This window comes from Pongo pygmaeus, chromosome 1 (genome assembly GCF_028885625.2).
Source record: "Pongo pygmaeus isolate AG05252 chromosome 1, NHGRI_mPonPyg2-v2.0_pri, whole genome shotgun sequence".
Lineage (NCBI taxonomy): Eukaryota > Metazoa > Chordata > Mammalia > Primates > Hominidae > Pongo > Pongo pygmaeus.
Genome location: NC_072373.2, coordinates 108,267,703 through 108,287,391, shown reverse-complemented (window position 1 = coordinate 108,287,391; position 19,689 = coordinate 108,267,703). Strand labels below are relative to the sequence as shown.

Sequence of the window (19,689 nt, the reverse complement as noted above, 5' to 3'; positions counted from 1 at the left end):
TAAGAACAGCTAACAAATAACTCTTCTCAAACTCACATAGAACATTCACCAAGATAGACCACATATGCTGAGCCATACTTAGTATTTTCTGTCCTTTCTCTTTGACTCCTGTATACTGTGCTCAAACTCTTAAAATTACACACTGTAATTATATACTTTAATGATTATATACTTTAATGCATCTCAATTGCATGTAAGTTATATTTCAATATATTTGTTAAAAGTTTATAATTAAAAAAGCTGTCCTAGCTTGACTCAAGAAATCTTTTTTATATTAAAAAAATACAATTTTATATATTATCAGGGCAAAAGAGAAAAACTGTATGATTACCTTGTCATACAGAGTAAAAGCATTTGGTAAAATTGAAAACTTTTTTCATGATTTATAAAACAAACCCCAGAAAACTCTCAGCATGATAGGAACAGAAGGCAACACTTCCAACCCCATTAAGGGCAGATTTGAAAAACCCACAGGTAACATTATATTAAATGGCATAAGATTGAATGCTTTTCTATTAAATCAGAGAAAAAAGTAGAATATCTGTTGTTACTCTTTCAATTCAGCATTATACTAGAGATCTAAATCAATGCAATAAAGTAAGAAAAATAAAGTATTGAAAGATTGAAAAGAAAGAATTGAAGTTGTCTTTATTCACAGATAATGTCTGTGTATGTTAACAATCCTAGAAATCTACAAAAACCTACCAAAACTAATAAGTGAGTTTGGTAGTGTTGCAGAATATAAGCTCAATGTAAGTAGTCTTTTGTATTTTTGTATATTAGCAATGAGCATTTGGAAAATGAAATAAAAATACAATTTCACTTAAAGTAACATCTAAATACATGTTGTGCTTATAAATAAATTCAACAGGCTGGGCGCAGTGGCTCACACCTGTAATCTCAGCACTTTGGGAGGCCGAGGTGGGCAGATCATGAGGTCAGGAGATTGAGATCATCATGCCTAACACAGCGAAACCCCGTCTCTACTAAAAATACAAAAAATTAGCTGGGCATGGTGGCATTTGCCTGTAGTCCCAGCTACTTGGGAGGCTGAGGCAGGAGGATCACTTGAACCTGGGAGGCAGAGGTTACAGTGAGCCAAGGTCTCATCACTGCACTCCAGCCTGGGTAACAGAGTGAGATTCTCTCTCAAAAAAAAAAAAAAAAAAGTCAACAGAATTTATGTAAGGCCAGTACACCAAAAACTACAAAAAATTGCTTTGAGAAATTATGAAAGAACTAAATTAGTGGTGAGATAAACCTTGTCATGGATCAGAAGAGTTTTTACGTTTAAAAAGTCAGTTCTTCATAAATTGATCTCCAGATCCAATGCAATTCTAGTAAAAATTCCAAGCAGCATTTTGGTAGAAATTTACAAGCTGATTCTACCATTTATTTGGTAATGTCAATGATCAAGAATAATAAAAGAGCAATATTATAAAAGAATAATGGTGAATGAATTCACTACCTATTTCCAGAATTACTCTACAGCTATGAAAATCATGATCATGTGTTTTGTTGGGAAAAAAAATAGAATATATATCAGTGGAAGAGAAGAGAGAATCCAGAAATAGATACTCACATATATGTCTAATTAATGATTCCTAGGACATATATATATGTGTACACACCCACCCACACACACTCACACATATGTGTGTATATGTATATATATTCACCTTTTTGAAGATTATTTATCGTTCTCCAAATAGGGAACATTAAGAGAACATAAAAAGAAGCCACAATATAGGAGATATCATATTTATCTCCAACAAAGGGTTTTTATAGAGTGTGTGTGTATATATATATATACACACTATAAATATATATACTATACATATATACTATATATACTATACATATATACTATATATACTATACATATATACTATATATACACTATACATATATACTATATATATATTGCAATCTGATAAGATAAACAGCACAATGAAACAATTTCTCAAAAGACTTGAATAGATACTTCAGAAAAGAAGACACGTGAATGGTCAATTAGCATAGGAAAAGATGCTCCACTGTTTAGTCATCAGGGAGATCAATCAATACAATGAGATACCAGTACATATCCATGAGAATGGCTAAAACTAAAAAGGCTAAAAATAGCACATGTTGGTGAGGATATAAAGCACTTGGAAGTCTTATACTTGTAGGAATGAAAAATGGTACAACTCTGAAAATCTAAGTTTCTTAAAGGTTAAACATATACCAATCAGATGGACAGTCATTCTATTCCTGGGAATTTACACACTGTATCTGCACAGTGATCTGTATGTGTGTTTCCAGACCAAAGTGAGGGGCGGGCTGCTATCAGCAGCATCTCGTTACTGTCCAACGAGATGCTGATGAACTGGGGAGGAAGAGAGTTTTTACTTCTGCAACTGGTTACAGGGAAAAGGCCTGGAAATTATCACCAGACCAACTCAAAATTACAAAGTTTTCCTGAGATTATGTACCTTCTAAGCTATATGTGTATGTGGAAGTGTGCATTCATTTAATACATAAGTGATTAACTTCTTTTAATCTACCTGGAGCCTCAGTAAATTCACTTAATCTAAATGAGTCTAGGTGCTGGGGACCCTTATCTTGCCTCCTGCTAAATCACAGAGGTTTAGGGAGTTCCTTCAGACCTCCAATAAACTTGTTTCTGGAGGCCTGGGGTTTCTTTAGACCCCCAATAAAACTTATTTAGTATTAAATGACTCCTATTAAGAATGCCTTCATTATTTCATCATGCTTTAAGGTTCAGGAAAAGCCTAGGCAAAACTCTTGGTGGGCTTTTGTTACATTCCAGCCTTTGTATAAGGGCACTGGCTTTTTTTTTTTCCCCCCTCTTAATATTTAACTGAACCACTCAGTCAGTACTGAAACAGTTTTTAGGGAGGCCTGGGTTAGTGAGACCTGGCCTGCCACGTATGGATGCTCATGATAGTTTCTTCATGATAGCCCAAACATGGAATGATAGAAACGTCCAATAACAAGTGAAAGTACAAACATACATGGTATAGCCACATGAAGGAATACTACTCAGCATTTACAAGGCATTAACTGTTGATGCAAATACTCACATGGATGGATTTTAAAATTACATTGATGCTGAAAGAAAGCAGACACAAAAGAACACAGGCATCATTGCATTTATAGAAAATGGTTAAAAATGCAAACGGACTTGAAGTGACAGTGGCTCCTTGGGGCAGAGGGTTGAAAGACTGATGAACTGCAAAGGGGTACAAGAAACTTTGGGGCATAGGAAAATTCCTCTATCTTGGTTGTGGCAGTGGTTCAATTAGTGTATACATTTGTAAACATGCATTGAATTACACATTTTAAAGCGGTGTAGTCTCTTGTACCTAAATTATACCTTTATAAAGTTGATTTCATCATCTTAATTTCTCCATACTAGCAGTTAGCAGCTAGAAAATGAAATCAATAAAATATAATAGAGATTAATAGCCAGAATCATTACATGCTTAAGAATACATGCAATGAAGCAGGTACAAGGCCCCTAAAAGCAATTGGTGAGAAAAATTAAGACTAAACATATATCGTGTTCATTGATTGGAAGACTCAATTTTGTTAGCATATTACATCAACACAATTCTGATTGATATTTCTAGTAGGAGATTTTAGAGAAATTTAAAAGCTAATTTCAAAATGTATTTGAAAATCAAAGAACCTAGAATAAGCAAGTCGGTCTTGAAGAAGCAATAAGTTGGAGGACTTACTCTGCTAGATTTCAAATCTGATTTTAAAGCTACAGTAATTTAAAAACGGTAGTAATGGTGTAAGTATTCATAAATATATCAAAGTAAAAGAATGCAGATTCAAACAAATTTCCCACATATGTACAGTTATTTAATTTTTTTAGTAGAATCTTTTTTATTCATAAAAAATCCCTCAAAACAAAAAAGTTTTCCAACCACACACAGGAGGGGTATGAGTAGGGGAAGGTGTCTGTCCATCTATCACTGGCCCCCAGCCCATGTGGTTTTGGCAGCAATAAGGTGTGTGGGTTAATGGCCCCTGAAATTAAAATGGTGTGTGTATGTGAAGGAAAGGGGGGCAAAGCTGTGGGGAGCGGTGGAGGGGAAGGAACAAAGGAGGTCAGAACGGGGAACGCTGAAGGTGGGAGGCCATTTCATAACATTGCTTGTTGATGAAACTGCGGTGGACACCTTCTTTGCCCATCAGCAGGCCCAGCGTCTTGGCAGTCATGGTGACAATGACATTGAAGGTGGGGGCTCCACCGATGCACTTCGTATGAAGATCCACGGTCAGTTCCCCATCCTGCAGCAGTGAGTCCGGGACCACAGTACATTTCTGGCCCCCCAGTGTCAGCCCATTCATGAAAAAGCTTGACCAGTCTTTGCCAACCACGACACCAACCTCAGCTGGCCTGATGTTGACGAAGGTTTTCCCTGGGACGGCGGCCCAGATGGAGGGTGGGTCCTTGTTGCGCACAATGGCCATGTCCTAACAGGTCCCGTCCGCCATGAGGCTGTAGATGGAGGCGTCCACCTGGCCGTTGCGTTGCTGCAGGGGACCCTCTGGTCGCTGCTGCTGGTGGGCGCCTGGGCTGGCGGGCGGGGGAGGCGGAGAGCTCGGGGCAGGCGCTGTCCTCCTCACCACAGCTCTGCTGGCTGTGCAGCAGCCCTCGCACCGCCACTTAAAAAAAAAAAAATATATATATATATATATAAAATATATTTATTATACATTATACTTTAAGTTCTAGGGTACATGTGCACAACGTGCAGTTTTGTTACATAGGTGTACATTTGCCAGGTTAGTTTGCTGCACCCATTAACTCGTCATTTACATTAGGTGTTTCTCCTAATGCTATCCCTCCCCCAGCCCTCACCCCACGACAGGCCCCGGTGTGTGATGTTCCCCGCCCTGTGTCCAAGTGTTCTCATTGTTCAATTCCCACCCATGAGTGAGAACATGCTCGCACCGCCACTTCTAAATGTTTTAAAAACAAAGACACCAATGCCCTTCATTGGGGAAATGAAAGACTTTTAAGTAAAACGATTTTGAGTGAAATAATATTTGTTGTTTTAAAAAGTTAATATTAACAACCACTCTCCATCATATATTGAGATTAAGATGTGAAAGTTAAAATTAGAAACCTTGTAAAGGAAAAAGAGGAAATAGTTTCATGGACTTGACATAGGAAAATATTTCTTAGATAAATACTGTAGCACTCACTTCAATAAGAAATCAAGTGAATTGCACTTCATTTTTAAAAAGCTTCTGCTTATTATGTTGTTGTTTAACAACTTAAACGCTATCCGTAGACTAGGAATAATTATTTGCTATATAATATAGCAAAAAATATGTATATATAAATGGACTCATTCAAAATATATAAAGAACTCTTATAGATTACAAAGAAAATGACAAACACCCCAGTATATCAATGAACATAAAGATTGGAGAATATATTTTCCATAAGAAGATATCTAAATGAACATTAGGCATGAGAAAACCAAAACAGGATATCACTACACACCTGGTATAGTTTAAAAGACTGAAAATATTAAGTGTGTGGGAATGTAGAGCAACTGGAAATGGCCTACATCTTTCATAGAAATGTAAAATAATACAACTACTTTGCAAAACTCTGTGTCTGTTTTCTACCCATTCACCAAGCAACTCCATCCCTAGCTATAGATACCCAGGAAAATAAGTATCTTCACAGAAGTAATTGTATGAGAATATTCATAGTTACTTATGCACAGTAGCCAACAAGTAAACCTGTCTCCCATCAGAAAAATGGGTATCAAATTGTGTGATAATCATACAATCAATAGGATATTACTTGGCCAAAACAAAATGAAACAAGGGAAAAACACAATCAAACAAATTAGTGGCATATATAACCACCAGAGTAAAGAGAAGTCAAAACCAGAGAACATGCTGAATGATTCCATTTTTTTATTTTTTTGAGAAGGAGTCTCACTCTGTCCCCCAGGCTGGAATGCAGTGGCACGATCTTGACTCTGCCTCCCGGATTCAAGAAATTTTCCCTGCCTCAGCCTCCCAAGTAGCTGGGCTTACAGGCACCTGCCACCATGCCTGACTAATTTTTGTATTTTCAGTAGAGACAAGGTTTTGCCATGTTGGCCAGGTAGTCTTGAACTCCTGACCTCAGGTGATCTGCCCGCCTCAGCCTCACAATGTCTTGGGATTACAGGTGTGAGCCACCAGTCCCGGCCAAAATGATTCCATTTTTATGAAGCACATGAATAAGTGAAATTAATCTATGGTGGCTGCTATAGTTTAAATATTGGTCCCCTCCAAATCACATGTTTAAATGTGGTCCCCAGTGTTGGAGGTGGGGATTAATGGGAGGTGTTTGGGTCATGGGAGTGGGTCCCTCATGAATAGATTAATCCCTACCCTGGGAGAAGGTAGTGAGTGAATTCTCACTCTCTTACTTCCTGTAGGAGCTAGTTATTAAAAAGTGCCTCTCATCTTTACTCTCTTTTGCTTCCTCTCACCATATGATCTCTGCGCACGCTGGTTCCTTTTCACCTTCTGCTGCAAGTGGAAGCAGCCTCAGGCCCTCACTAGGAGCAGATGCCGGTGCCATGCTTCTTGTGCAGCCTGCAGAACTCTGAGCAAAATGCACCTCTTTATAAATTATCTAGCCTCTGGTATTCCTTTCCAACAACACAAAGGGACTAAGGCAGTGACAACATTCAGAATATTCTCTTCATTTGGTGGATGAGTATTGGCCGGCAAGGACCACATCAGAACTTTATGGCATGGGGGAAAATGTCCTCTGTCTTTAACTGGGTGTTATTATACAATGTATAGTTATATTAAAATTTATTAAGCTGTACCTTTAGGTTTTTTGCAGTATACTCTATGCAAATTATGCCTCAGTGAAGAACTGTTAGCATACAACAAAGAGAGAGAAAACCAACACTCAAAAATGTGAAAATTGACAGAAAATAGGTAACAAATATTTAGCATATAAATAAGAGGGATCCGTTGAGAAGAAATGAAAAGCAATGGAATAGATCAAAGACAAAAAAGTATAATAAAAATATTTTCAATTTCAAAGTTTGAAATGATATTAAAGTGGCACACAGTTTCCTTGGGAAAATCAAGCGAGAACCACAAACTCTGAGATTAATTCCAGCAAAAGTATGTAAATCAGTTTGATCTAATGGTACAAGGTTAGCTTTGAAGGCCAAAAGGATCTGGTTTCTAATTCTTACTCCTCTCCTCACTAGTTTTGTGACCTAGGGAAATCTTACAATCTTTCTGAGTTTGTTTTTTCATCAGGAGCAGGATAATACCTAAGTAACAGGATAGTTCATAGATTTTTTTTTTTTTTTTTTTTTGAGACAGAGTCTCACTCTGTCTCTCAGGCTGGAGTGCAGTGGCTCAATCTCGGCTCACTGCAAGCTCCACCTCCTGGGTTCATGCCATTCTCATGCCTCAGCCTCCTGAGTAGCTGGGACTATAGGCGCCCGCCACCACACCCAGCTAATTTTTTATATTTTTAGTAGAGATGGGGTTTCACCGTGTTAGCCTGGATGATCTCGATCTCCTGACCTCATGATTTGCCTGCCTTGGCCTCCCAAAGTGCTGGGATTACAGGCATGAGCCACCTTGTCTGGCCAGTTCATAGATTTAAATATGATTCCATGGCAATGGACATAAACCATAATTGTTAAGAATATATTTACACTGAGCTCTCCTTTATCCAGGTTAAAATTGCAGACAAACAACAATTGACAAAGAATAGACAAAATGTTCTAACATAAATATTCTTCCTTTGTTTCTAGAAAGAAGTCACACATACAGTAAAAATAGAACCTAGTTCATTTTGAACAATCTTCCCCGAACCCTGAAACAGGTCTACTTTCTAACACCAGAGATGTCTTGAATGAGTCCAACTCCTGCTGTCCCCTCTGTCTGTAATAGACAGAGGAAGTTTGCTCCAGCCTTAGAGCAGCATGGGCTGGCAAGCGTTCTCAGAGAGGCTCTCGACTTCAACTCTAAAGGCCCTGAGGGTTATGTGCAACTGGGTCAGGTTAAGGCCAAGCTGAACCACATGACAAGGGCTCTCACCAGTGCCAAAGTCAGTGGAAGGATATCAGTCCCCAGAGCTCTGTCACAGGCCATGGGATGCTCCATGGAGGGGTGGTGAGCATATGAGTAACAATCAGGAGAAACATCGGTAATGGACAGGAGGCATAAATAAACAATGTCCGCCCTCCACTAAAACCCAGGAAAGTTCTCATTCAAAAAACAATGTCTTGAAGAAAACATAGGTACAAATCTTTGTGACTTTGGATTAGACATTTTTTAAGTAGGCACAAACAACCCAAAAATAGATAAATGGACTTCACTAAAATAAAAAACTCATATGCTTCAAAGGACACTGTCAAGGAAGTGAAAAGATAATCCACATAATGGGAGAACTATTTCCAAATTATGTATTTGACACGGGTCTAGTACCTAGAGTATATAAGGAATTCATATAACTGAGCAATAAATGACAAACAACCAAATTTAACAATGGGAAAGAATCTGTGAGTACAGGTTTCCCTAAAGCAAACACACAAATGGCCAAGAAGCACATGCAAAGATGTTCAATTTTTTTCATCATTAGGAAAATGTAAATTTAGACCAAAATGAGATACCACTTCACACCCACTAGTATGACTTAACAAAAAAATAAAGACAACACAAGTTTGGAAAGTTATGGAGAATATGGAATTCTCATATATTACTAGTGGGAATATAAAATGGTGTAGCCACTAAAGTTGGTAAACAGTGTGTGAGTTCCTCAAAAAGTTAAACATAAAAGAAAGTTAAACATAAAGTGACATATGATGCAGCAATTGCACTCCTAGGTTTATAACCAAGAAAATGAAAAACAGATGTTCACTCAAAAACATGTACAAAGCTGTTCATAGCAGCATTATTCATAATAGTTAAAAAGTGGAAACATCTTAAACCACCATCAGTTGATGAATAAACAAAATGCAGTATAACCATACAGTGGAATATTATTTGGCCATAAAAAAGTTGAAGTACTGATGCAGCCTAAAAAAGATGAAACTTGAGAACAATATGCTGAGAAGCAGATGCAAAATGCCACACTTTGTTATTCCATATAGAGGAAGTGCCCAGAACAAGTACATCTATATACAGAGAAAGTAGATTAGTGGTTGTCAGAGACCTCAAGAAGGGGGAAATTGGAGAGTGACTGCCCATAGGTACAGGCATGCTTTTTGGCATTATGAAAATATTCTGGAATTAGGTAGTGGTGATGGTTGCAGAAGTTTTGGAATATGGTAAAAGACACTGAAATGTATGCTTAAAAATGGTGAATTTTGTGATATATGAATTATACTGTAGAAATAATAATAATAACAACAGCAATAAAGCAACGTGTCTTTCCACATCTCCATGTCTTGTATTTTCATTAAAAAAAAAAAAAAAAAAAAAGCATTTCAGGTCCAGGCTCAGTGGCTCACTCCTGTAATCCCAGCACTTTTGGAGGCCTTGGTGGGAGGATCGCTGGAGGCCAGAAGTTCAAAACCAGCCTGAGCAACATAGCAAGACCTTGTCTCTATGAAAAATAAAAAGTTAGTCAGAAATGGTGACTTGTGCCTAGAGTTCCAACTACTTGGAAAGCTGAGGCAGGAGGATCGCTTGAGCCCAGGAGTTGGAGGTTGCAGTGATCTATAATCACCACTGCACTCCAGCCTGGGTGACAGAACAAGACCCTGTCTCAAAAAAATAAAAATAAAGAAAAAGCATCTGACTTTAATAGTGAGTGGCCAGAATATGATGCTGGCAGCATGTTGTGAGGAAATGTATTAGATGAAAGAAGTTAAATTCCAGTTCTCCTTTTTTCAGAAATGAGGTATAGGGGAGAGAAACAAGTACTTGTAAAGAACTGACCCAGCTGAATTGGAAAATGCGGGAAGGGGATGGAGAAGAGGCTGCTCCACCTGAGATCTGGCTCCAAGACTTACAACAAGGGGAACTTGGGGGAAGTTACAGACTCTCAGTGCCTCAGTTTCTTCATCAGGAAAACAGAAAGAATCATCCCATAAACTATAAGGTTGATGGTATCAGCGGGTCCCCAAATTGACTGCACATCTGAGTCATGTTAACAAACACATTCCAGGCCCCACCTGAGCCCTCTGAATCTGAATCCCTGCAAGGAGGACAATGAACTTGTATTTGCACTGACTTTCCCAGCTGTTTCTTACTCTGATCAACTTGGGGGTAGGACCCACTGAGCTGCATCACATCATTCCAAAGCCAAAACACAACAGCAGAACGAGAATATTTTCAATGCCGTCTCTAAAGCAGAGTAGAAACTGTTGAGGGAACCTAGAAGTAAAGGAGACCTGGCTTGCTTGGCTCCATTTAAACTTTATTTTGAGTACAGCAGAGACACGAACTCTTTGGGATACATGCCTGAGGCAGTCACAGTCCAACTTTGGAAGAGTGGAAGCCCTAGTGTCACATTCAAGCAGCTTTGAGTAGAAATTAAGTTTACTTCTTTTTGCACAGCAACATGGCCAATCTTTCCTAAGCTGCTCAGCTTACAAGAAAAGGAATCATACTGCTAAGAATTCAAACTTCAGCAGTCATGGGTAAGTAAGGAAGTCTTATAAATCTTATAAATCTAGCCAACTAACAAGAAATCTGAAATTTAGCAAGTTCTTTCACTTTCAGGACAGTTGTGTTCACTAGATCAGAGGCATTGAGACATGAAGAACAGACCCTTAAAAAGGGAAAGTGTTCCCTTCAGTTTTAGGACATCACTGGAACATTAGGGAAGTGGGAACACAGCTGCCCGCTCTACAGTATGGGTTGCCTTTGTGTCTGGAATGTGTCTGATGTCCTGATCCCTGTGCCCATTTCAGGGAGCCTTGGGAGAACCCCGAATCACTGATGGAATTGGACAGTGCATGGAGATGACTCAGCAGGACGAGGGTAAATGCAGGGGCAAGTCCAGGTCATACTGAGAGACAATGAGTGGTGCTGATGGGGACAGACAAAATCAAAAGTTTGTGCTTCATCTTCAAAAACTCAAACTAATAACAAACATCACCTTATGAGAAATAATAAGTATTTTTCTATTTATGTGAGAATTTAATCAAAACAGAAATCAGAAAAATAGTCCAGGGCATAAAACCTAAACCATTGCTCATATCTATTCTTTCTAAATACAGCAAAGTGTAAATCTTCTCCATCAAACATACATTGTGGTAATAAAAAGGCCAAAGTCTTGGTGAGAATCATTGGTATTCCATAGAAGAGTGAATTAAACACAGCCAAGGGAAGACCCAAGTCTCATACTTCTCTTGTATATTCCAAAGTTCCAGGGAAATTCCAGGTGATAGAGGTTATTTCCCATACTGTTAAAGCAAGGTTGCAGACACTTCTGAATTTTTGTCCCAGTACTCTAGGAGGGCACACCTCTGTCCTGGAAAATAATACAGGAATGAATACTCTTCCGTGACTCATTCTGGTCATTCTTCCAGCATCACAAAAACCAAAAAATTGAAATATGGCCCAATACATGATTAGCTGTCCCTCATCTTCAGGTTTCCTACCTGTTACTTATGGATAATAGCATTACCTTAAGGATTATGATGAAGATACAATGTCCAAATATGAGCACAGTTTTGAGCAAAATACCTTGTGTGAATTGGCCAATGAATAATTACTAAATAATTATGTGACTATTACTGGATTATATGCATCCTATGAATAATTACTGAATAATTATTGTGATTGCTTTTATTGGCAGTGGTGAAAACTCATCCCTTTGTGACCTCAAGTAACCCATGTAACTTTGTGAACCTGCAGTTTTTTCATTTAGAAACTTGACAGATTTTCATTCTGACACAGAATGTCAGGTCTCCCAGACCCCAGGAAATACATTGACTTAAAGCCTTTGATACATCTCAAAGCAGTATCCTTACAGTGTCATTGGAAGATGGTGTGGGCTGCAGAGAGGGATGCTTTCAAATGGGATTGACCAGTCCTCCTTCCTCCACTTCCACATGAATGCTGGGCAGCCCAGGGTCAACCCATTGCACCCTCAACTCAGGCAAGTCCAGCAGCCAATCTTAGGAGACCTGGGCTACAGAACAGTCTCTAAGTTCCAGGCTCACAAAACCTAGGTGGGGATGAAAGCTGAGAAAGTGAAGAGGTGGTTCAGGGGTTCACTCTTTCCTACTCATTCCTCACACCTCAAACTCACATTCTACTGCACAGCAGCACTGAGGATCACCAACCAACCCTGACCATAACCTTGATCTTGCCATGGTCTATTAGTGGAATGCAACCAAAAATCAATGGTGTTAAGGCCATCTCAACAAAATATATATCAAACCATATTCCATAAGAACTGCTTGTGGCCCTGTTCTTTTCAGTATATGGGAAAACAAAATGGAAACAACAAAATAGCATCAAGTTTAGAAAACTTCCCAAGACAGATGGTCACACTTGTTTTCAGGAGACCTCTATATAAATGATTTTGATCACTTGATACCTTGAAAAGAGGTCTTGTGGCACTAGAATGACATCTATAAGTGACAAGTATAAAATGCAGTGCTCAGTGACATTAAAAAACAAATCAACCCACATAGAGGAAGAGCTTTGGATGTAGGGATGTCAAACTGGTATAGAGTATAATGAAAACCCAAGATGGTGCCCAAGTAAGAAAAAAGAAATCAACATAACAATGGGATGCAGCAAGAAGAATACTGAGACAGGAAAGAAAACATTTTTAAAAAATGAGTTATTCCTTCACTTTCTAGTAGATAGAGAAAAAACTGCAAAGACCCAGAGGATATCAGGGCAGGCTAAAAGTTTGATATCTTACATCTATGGAAAAGCCTTAAGATCTGTTTTAACTTAGAGCAGGTGGGGTGACTTCATGACTACCATTAAGAAAATATAATCGGTTGTGAAACTGTATTTGCCTTGATAATTTTGTACAGACAAGAGATAAAGGAGTGAGGAATATGCTTAGATGTATTGAGAAAGAGATGGGTCTGTGGCATTGTCACAAGGGTACACGAATACCGAGAGTGAATGCTGAAGGAATGATCCCCATTGGTGGTGACCCTCAAGTGAGACCAGGGTGCCTGTGTTTCAGCAAAGCCTGGGCAATTGGAATGCAGGGCTCCTAAGATTCCATGACACCCCCACCTTCTAATTCTGTTATTTATTACAACAGCAGATGGTTACCTGGCAGGCTGGCCACAATCTACCTCACTCTTGTCAGAGTCTGAGCTACTGGTAGTGCCTTCAGCTCTGAGTTCAGGCACCTCGAACCTTGTTTTTGTGGTTAAGGATCCTAAAGTGCTGTGGGGAGAGATCAGGTTTTTCTCAACAGTAAGTTAAGAATTTCAGTTACTGACATCCCTCAGTCCTGATTAAACCTATTTGATTTCACCAGTTTTTAACCCATCATATGTTTGAGTTTCTTCTCCCCAGTCCCTGGCTCCACCTCTTCTGCCACAAACATCAGCATGGTGGTATCTGCCAGCCCTTGGTCCAATGAGAAGGCAGAGATGAACATTCTAGAAATCAAAGATAATTTGTGCCCCCAGCTGGCAGAGAACAAACAGCAGTTCAGAAACATCGAAGAGAAATTTATTGTAACTCAAGTGGCCTGCTTCCTGGCCAACCGGCAGAACAAATACAGTAAGATCTATAGGCTCACCATCACAAAAGTGATGAATGATGTCCTGTCTTCTCTCTGAGAAACTAAATGCTCTCTCCATCAAAAATAATTTCAACATTCCTGTACTTCTAGGAAAACAGAAATGGGTATTTTAACATTTTGTTAAAGTTGGAAGACAGAGGTACCAAAGTATTTAGCAACTTTCCATGTTTGCAGTCAGGTGGGGGTGGGACTACAGTTAAAATCTCAGTTATTGATTTCTGACACAGGCACAGAATAAGCTGTTTTCTCCAAGAGGCTCAGTCATGTTTTCAAGAATCCTCTCTGTACCATATAAGATCCTGCAGACAAATAACATCTAGTCTGTTGTTCTGAATGTCTGGAACTAGTGAACTTTTATTCAGTTCAAGCTTCTGTTGAGGCCCAACAGGCAAAGCTCTGTTCTAGTAACTCTGAGGGAAACTTGGTGATAGGACCCAGTACCCGCTCTGAGGGGCTTCAAGAGGAGTCTGCTCCTAATAGAACCTGTGGTATCTATAAGTGACAGCATCAAGAGCAGGGAATAGGGGCCATGCATGGTGGCTCACTCCTGTAATCCCAGCACTTTGGAAGGCTGAGGTGGCAGATCACGAGGTCAGAAGTTTGAGACCAGCATGGGCAATATGGAGAAAATCCATCTCCAATAAAAATACACAAATTAGCTGGGCATGGTGGCAGGCACCTGTAGTCCCCACTACTCGGGAGCTTGAGGCAGTAGAATCTTTTGAACCCAGGAGGCAGAGGTTGCAGTGAGCAAAGATCACGCCATTGCACTCCAGCCTGGGTGACAGGACAAGACTCGTCAAAAATAATAATAATAATAATAATAATAAACAAAAATAAAAAGCAAAGAGTACCCTGGTGAGAGGGAAGTCCTGCTTCCTGGGGCACAGACTCTTGTTCCTAAAGAGGAAGAAAGATCACACCTGAGAATGTGTGGAAACAGCAGTGCAGTGTGCAGAGCGGGGACCCTGGGCCTGTCTCCTGAGCTCCATCCAAGTGCTTGTCTTGTCTGTCCCTGAGTTTCCTCATCTGTTCAGAGGGTACTACAATAATACCTACCTCTGTAAATTGCTGCAATGAATTACATGAGCTATTTCTTGTCAATCTCCTAGAACATTTATTGGCACAGAGTAAACACTATCTATTAGTTCTTCATTCTACTCTTTCTAAATTAACTCAAACTTTATTAGTATTTGGGCAGATTTCCTTCATGGCCTTATGGTTTTATGTCTCATACTTTATGCTTCAGATATGATTCTTAAAATCACGTCTAAAGATGTGATTTAAAATCAAAGATTTTAAAAATCTTTGACATATTTTTCCTTGAAATTCCCAGTAAAAGGGAAACCATCAGTCCCATAGTCCTAGGGGCCTTCCCGACTATACAAGAAATCACTACTTCATGCTCCAGTGTGGTGTTTTAGAGGAGAGGCTGCAAGGCTTGGGAAAGTGTCCCATGATTCAGAGTCAGACATCAGGGGCTGTGAATTCTGACCCTGCCTCATTCCAGGTGAATCATCTTGTCAACTTCCTTGATGTGCCATTGAGTTTCTTTTTCGTCATCTCTAAATTTTGGAGGATCTCTAAATTTTGGAGGCCAGAAAGTCGGGAGACTGAAGAGTAAAGATGTGGAAATCCCTGCCTAGAGCCTGGTACTGGGGACAGTTTTGTCCTTGGGATGGACGTGGCTCCTGACCTGTAGGCAATGACCACAGCAGCATGTCCAGCCTTCCACTGAGGCAGGCGTGTCTGTCTTTTCTCAGAGTATGAAGAGTGCAAAGACCTTGTAAAACCTATGCTGAGGAATGAGCTGCAGTTCAAGGAGGAGAAGCTTGCAGAGCAGCTCAAGCAAGCTGAGGAGCTCAGGTGAGGGGGCCCCGTGGGGGCAGGAAGGTGGGCAGGTGTGTAAGTCTCTGAAGTACAGCAGCTCAGCGGGGAGAAGTAAGAGCTAAGCTGGGCCAGGGGAAGGGCAGGAATTACCATGGCAGGCTCACGACACACAAATATTTATCAAACAGAGTACAAGGATAATAATAAGTTATGGGTTGCAGTTGTTTCTCGGAGCCTTGTTTTCTCTTTTTCAAACAAGTAATTGTTGAGGTGAAATTTGCATAACACAAAATTAACCAAAGGAGTGGGAACCACCCAGCAGCATTCAGTATACTCAAAATGGTGTGCCATCACCACCCCACTTACCCTTAGTGAGAATCACCTCCTGACTGACTGTGGCTTCTCATTCTTTCACTCAATCAATGTTGCCTTCTCGACCCTGTCATTCTTTTCTTCTTTCGATTTTTCAATTCACCCCATCTGCACCTGGCCTCATTTCTCTATATGGCTTGTAGAGATACATCTAGTCACCGCAAGATGCACTTTGTGTATTTTCACATGGAAATGTCCATGGCCAGAGTGAGGAACTGAAAGGATGTCTTTTTGAAATGGAATTAGGAAGACACCTATTTTTGTTTACAGAAGAGGAAGATGAATGGAACATCATTGAGGATCTTACAGGAGCCCTCTCTGATACAGAGGAAGCCTGTAAACCATTTTCTATTCTTTCTCTTGGCCACAGACATTCCTTTCAACATGTGCTGACCTTCTGCTTGGAGGTCTCCTTGAGGACATTGTCTCAGAAATCTCTGTTGCAATATTAGAACAGATCACTCAACCCTTTCCACTGTTAAATTTTCTCTACTATCTTACCTTAGGCAATATAAAGTCCTGGTTCACTCTCAGGAACGAGAGTTGACCCGGTTAAGGGAGAAGTTACAGGAAGGCAGAGATGGCTCCCGCTCATTGAATCAGCATTTCCAGGCCCTCCTCACTCCGGATGACCCAGACAAGTCCCAGGGGCAGGACCTCCAAGAACAGCTGGCTGAGGGGTGTAGACTGGCACAGCACCTTGTCCAAAAGCTCAGCCCAGGTAAGGTAGCCATAGGCCATGATGACCCAAAACCCCAGGCTTATGAGAGACTCCAGACCTCCATACTTTCACAATGACAGTTGTATCGGTGGTGGTTTTTTCCACTAAACATACGTGGCCATGACATGACCAGGACTTCCTGGGTAAGAACAGAGATGGGAAACCCATGGGGTTGGAGGTCACAGTATCGCAAGTGTCCCTCCTTCCTTGATGGAACGTGGTCTTTGGAGCAAGAGGCAGCATCTATCTAGTTTTGAAGGACAAGAAGGAGGCTGTGATGGGAGGGCGCTTGTTAGAGTGAAAAGAGCTCTGGACTAAGAATGAAGGTTCCTAGGCTGTCTTTTCAGCAATGTTCTTAATAACTGTCGGTGAGTGAGTGATTTGCCCTTTCCGAGTTTCTCTCTCTCCATTTGCAAAAGCAGACAAATTGTCTCTTGCAAGGGTCTGAAGCATCCAAATGTGGGAACACTTACGACTGCTTTTCAAAATGAGATGAAGCCACTTGCCATGTGGTGTTGAAGAGGGCACTTGATGTGGTGGTAGGAAATGCTTCAGACTGGAGCACTCCCCATGGAGAGAATGTCCGTGAATAACACAGCAGAAGCTACATGGAGGGCCTGTGAAGTCTCCTGATGCATAGAGGGCTGTGGGACAAGTTTGTCCTCTCCTAAGAGAAAGAATTAGGTTCAAAATGCGAACTGTGACAGGACACCGAGTCTGTGCCTGGCAATCAGATCTGTGATAGGATGGGGGAGACAGCTGCCAAAGTCCAGAGAGAGGCTGCACAAGCCTCCAGTGATATGAGGAGCATAAGGTCTTTTCAATATTTGGCCACATCTTGATGGTGGCCCTCCATATCAGAAATGCATTGCCTGATGAATTGGGAAACCATGCGAAGCCATTTTCTTAAAGATAAAACATAAGAGTTTTCAGTTGAACGGTGACTCATACCTAGATGTTCATGTCTCTGTGCACATTGGGCTGACTGTGCTTGCAGAGTGTGAAGTGGGAAATATCTGAACGAACACTTCTGTGTTTACAGAAAATGATGAAGATGAGGATGGAGATGTTCAAGTTGAGGAGGCTGAGAAAGTACAGGAATCATCTGCCCCCAGGTAACACTGAATACTCAGGAGCAAGTAATGGGTGGTAACATATGAAAAAGGTCTAGGAGGCACACCCTCTCTGGCATCTATGATGGGCCAAATGCCTGCATTCCCTTAGCCACAGTATGTGAAATTCAACCCAGCTTAGACGCAGGGTGTGGCAACTGTTGTGTTTCTCTGTGTGTGCTGAGTGTCATGTCTGTACCCTACAGGGATAGCTGAGTCTTCATCCTCCTCAGCTCCTATCTGTCCAGTGCAATGAACACCAGCTGCTCTCTTCCTCTCTGATTCCCATGGCAGCCATGCTCTGTTGCAGAGAGAAGAGGATTGCATGTTCCCTCTTAAAGGGAACCTCCTGTTTTCTTTCTGGGACCACTCTCTTAATGCCACCTGTCAAAACCAGCTAGGACTCCCTGGGGTCCAATCCCTCTGTGTTTAATCTTCTGTCATCTCTGTCCCACCTGGCTCATCAGGGAGGTGCAGAAGGCTGAAGAAAGCGAAGTCCCTGAGGACTCACTGGAGGAATGTGCCATCACTTGTTCAAATAGCCACGGCTCTTGTGAGTCCAACCAACCCTACAGGAAAACTAAAATCACTTTTAAGGAAGACAAAGTCGACTCAACTCTCACTGACTCATCCTCTCATGTTGAATGGGAGGATGCTGTACACATTATCTCAGGTAGCCTCTATTTTCCTTGTGTCTCATACCTCTGTCTAGGCTGAGGAAGATAAACTCTGAAGACAGGCTCTATACACAGAAATTGGTTTGAATAAAAAACTATGATGGGATTCTAAACACAGATATCAGGGAGTTTTTGTGTTCTTCTCAGCTCATGTCATGCCTTTGTCTGCCAGTCCCCAGTATCAAGCTACTGGACCCCATGCAAGTGTGACAATCTCATAGGCACCTGAGTGCAGGAGGTGCACAGGAAGTATCTGTCAGGCCTCCTAGCTTCTATTGAGTATCTCTTGTCACCTGTGATTAAGTCATCTGTCCCTGAACAGTGTCCATGGAGTTTCTATGCCTTTTTTAGGAAGCTGGCAGCCTTGCCTTTGTATTTGGAAATATTGTTCCCCAGGCTTCACTGCTCTCAGCTTTAATCTGGATCTCCTTTAAGTCAGCTTGCTTGGCTGCACAGTCACCTTGAAATCAGGACGGAAACTTTTGTTCTTTACTTTGCCGATATATTTCCATAAAGCAAAACTGGACCCTTGTTCTCTACCACATCAATACAATGGCTGATTTGATCCAATGTTTCTTTGTAGCATCATAGATTTTTTTTTTTTTTTTCGATTGAGTCTTGCTCTGTCACCCAGGCTGGAGTGCAGTGGCACCATCTTGGCTTGGTGCAACCTCTGCCTCCCAGATTCAAGTGATTTTCCTGCCTCAGCCTCCTGAGTAGCTGGGACCACAGGTGCACAACACCACATCTAGCTAATTTTTGTATTTTTAGTAGAGACGGGGTGTCCCCATATTGGCCAGGCTGATCTTGAACTCATGACCTCAAATGATTCACCTGCCTTGGCCTCCCAAATCGCAGATTCTTTTTAAAACAAGAGTTGTTAGAATTTATGTGTCAGTCGAGTTTCATGTATAGATGCCTCTAAACATTTAATGTCCATGTTACCTGGTGATAGAAGTCAGTATTGCAGCAACACTCCTAGAAAATTGTTTGACCAATTTTTGGAGATTTTTTGGGGAAAAGTTTTGTTTAACTTTGCATAGACTCAGGCAGGGAATATGGCATTATGATCTACCCATAGAGGGAGATTTTGGTCTGTGGGTCTGGAAAGCAGGCTCATCTACTTCTCACCAGACTTAATCTAGGGCACCCTAGAATATTACTGTCAGAATCCATATTCATGCACTGAGAATAGTTATGTCCTTGTGCTATGACTGGACACTGATTTGG

At 40.7% G+C, this 19,689-nt stretch overlaps 2 protein-coding genes and 1 pseudogene across 9 annotated transcripts in view; 1 reads left to right on the top strand and 2 right to left on the bottom strand.

Moving 5' to 3' along the window:
* The window catches only part of LOC129015142 (neuroblastoma breakpoint family member 11-like), a 2,260,169-nt gene that overhangs the window by 921,920 nt on the left and 1,318,560 nt on the right, over nucleotides 1-19,689 (bottom strand).
* LOC129015175 (neuroblastoma breakpoint family member 3-like) overlaps nucleotides 1-19,689 on the top strand; it is a 49,608-nt gene that overhangs the window by 19,308 nt on the left and 10,611 nt on the right. For 5 of the 8 annotated variants that reach the window (XM_063664036.1, XM_063664041.1, XM_063664047.1 and 2 more), the window contains exons 3-6: nucleotides 15,511-15,613; nucleotides 16,456-16,670; nucleotides 17,713-17,785; nucleotides 18,250-18,455. In XM_063664036.1, coding sequence (XP_063520106.1) covers nucleotides 15,543-15,613; nucleotides 16,456-16,670; nucleotides 17,713-17,785; nucleotides 18,250-18,455 — 565 coding nt within the window. In that variant the 5' untranslated portion in view covers nucleotides 15,511-15,542. Of the gene's footprint in view, nucleotides 1-10,609; nucleotides 10,656-10,928; nucleotides 10,999-13,292; nucleotides 13,726-15,510; nucleotides 15,614-16,455; nucleotides 16,671-17,712; nucleotides 17,786-18,249; nucleotides 18,456-19,689 lie in introns of those variants that run through there. The other 3 variants (XM_063664029.1, XM_054452768.1, XM_054452763.1) reach the window with 3 other exon arrangements.
* On the bottom strand, nucleotides 3,891-8,172 carry LOC129012155 (profilin-1-like; annotated as a pseudogene).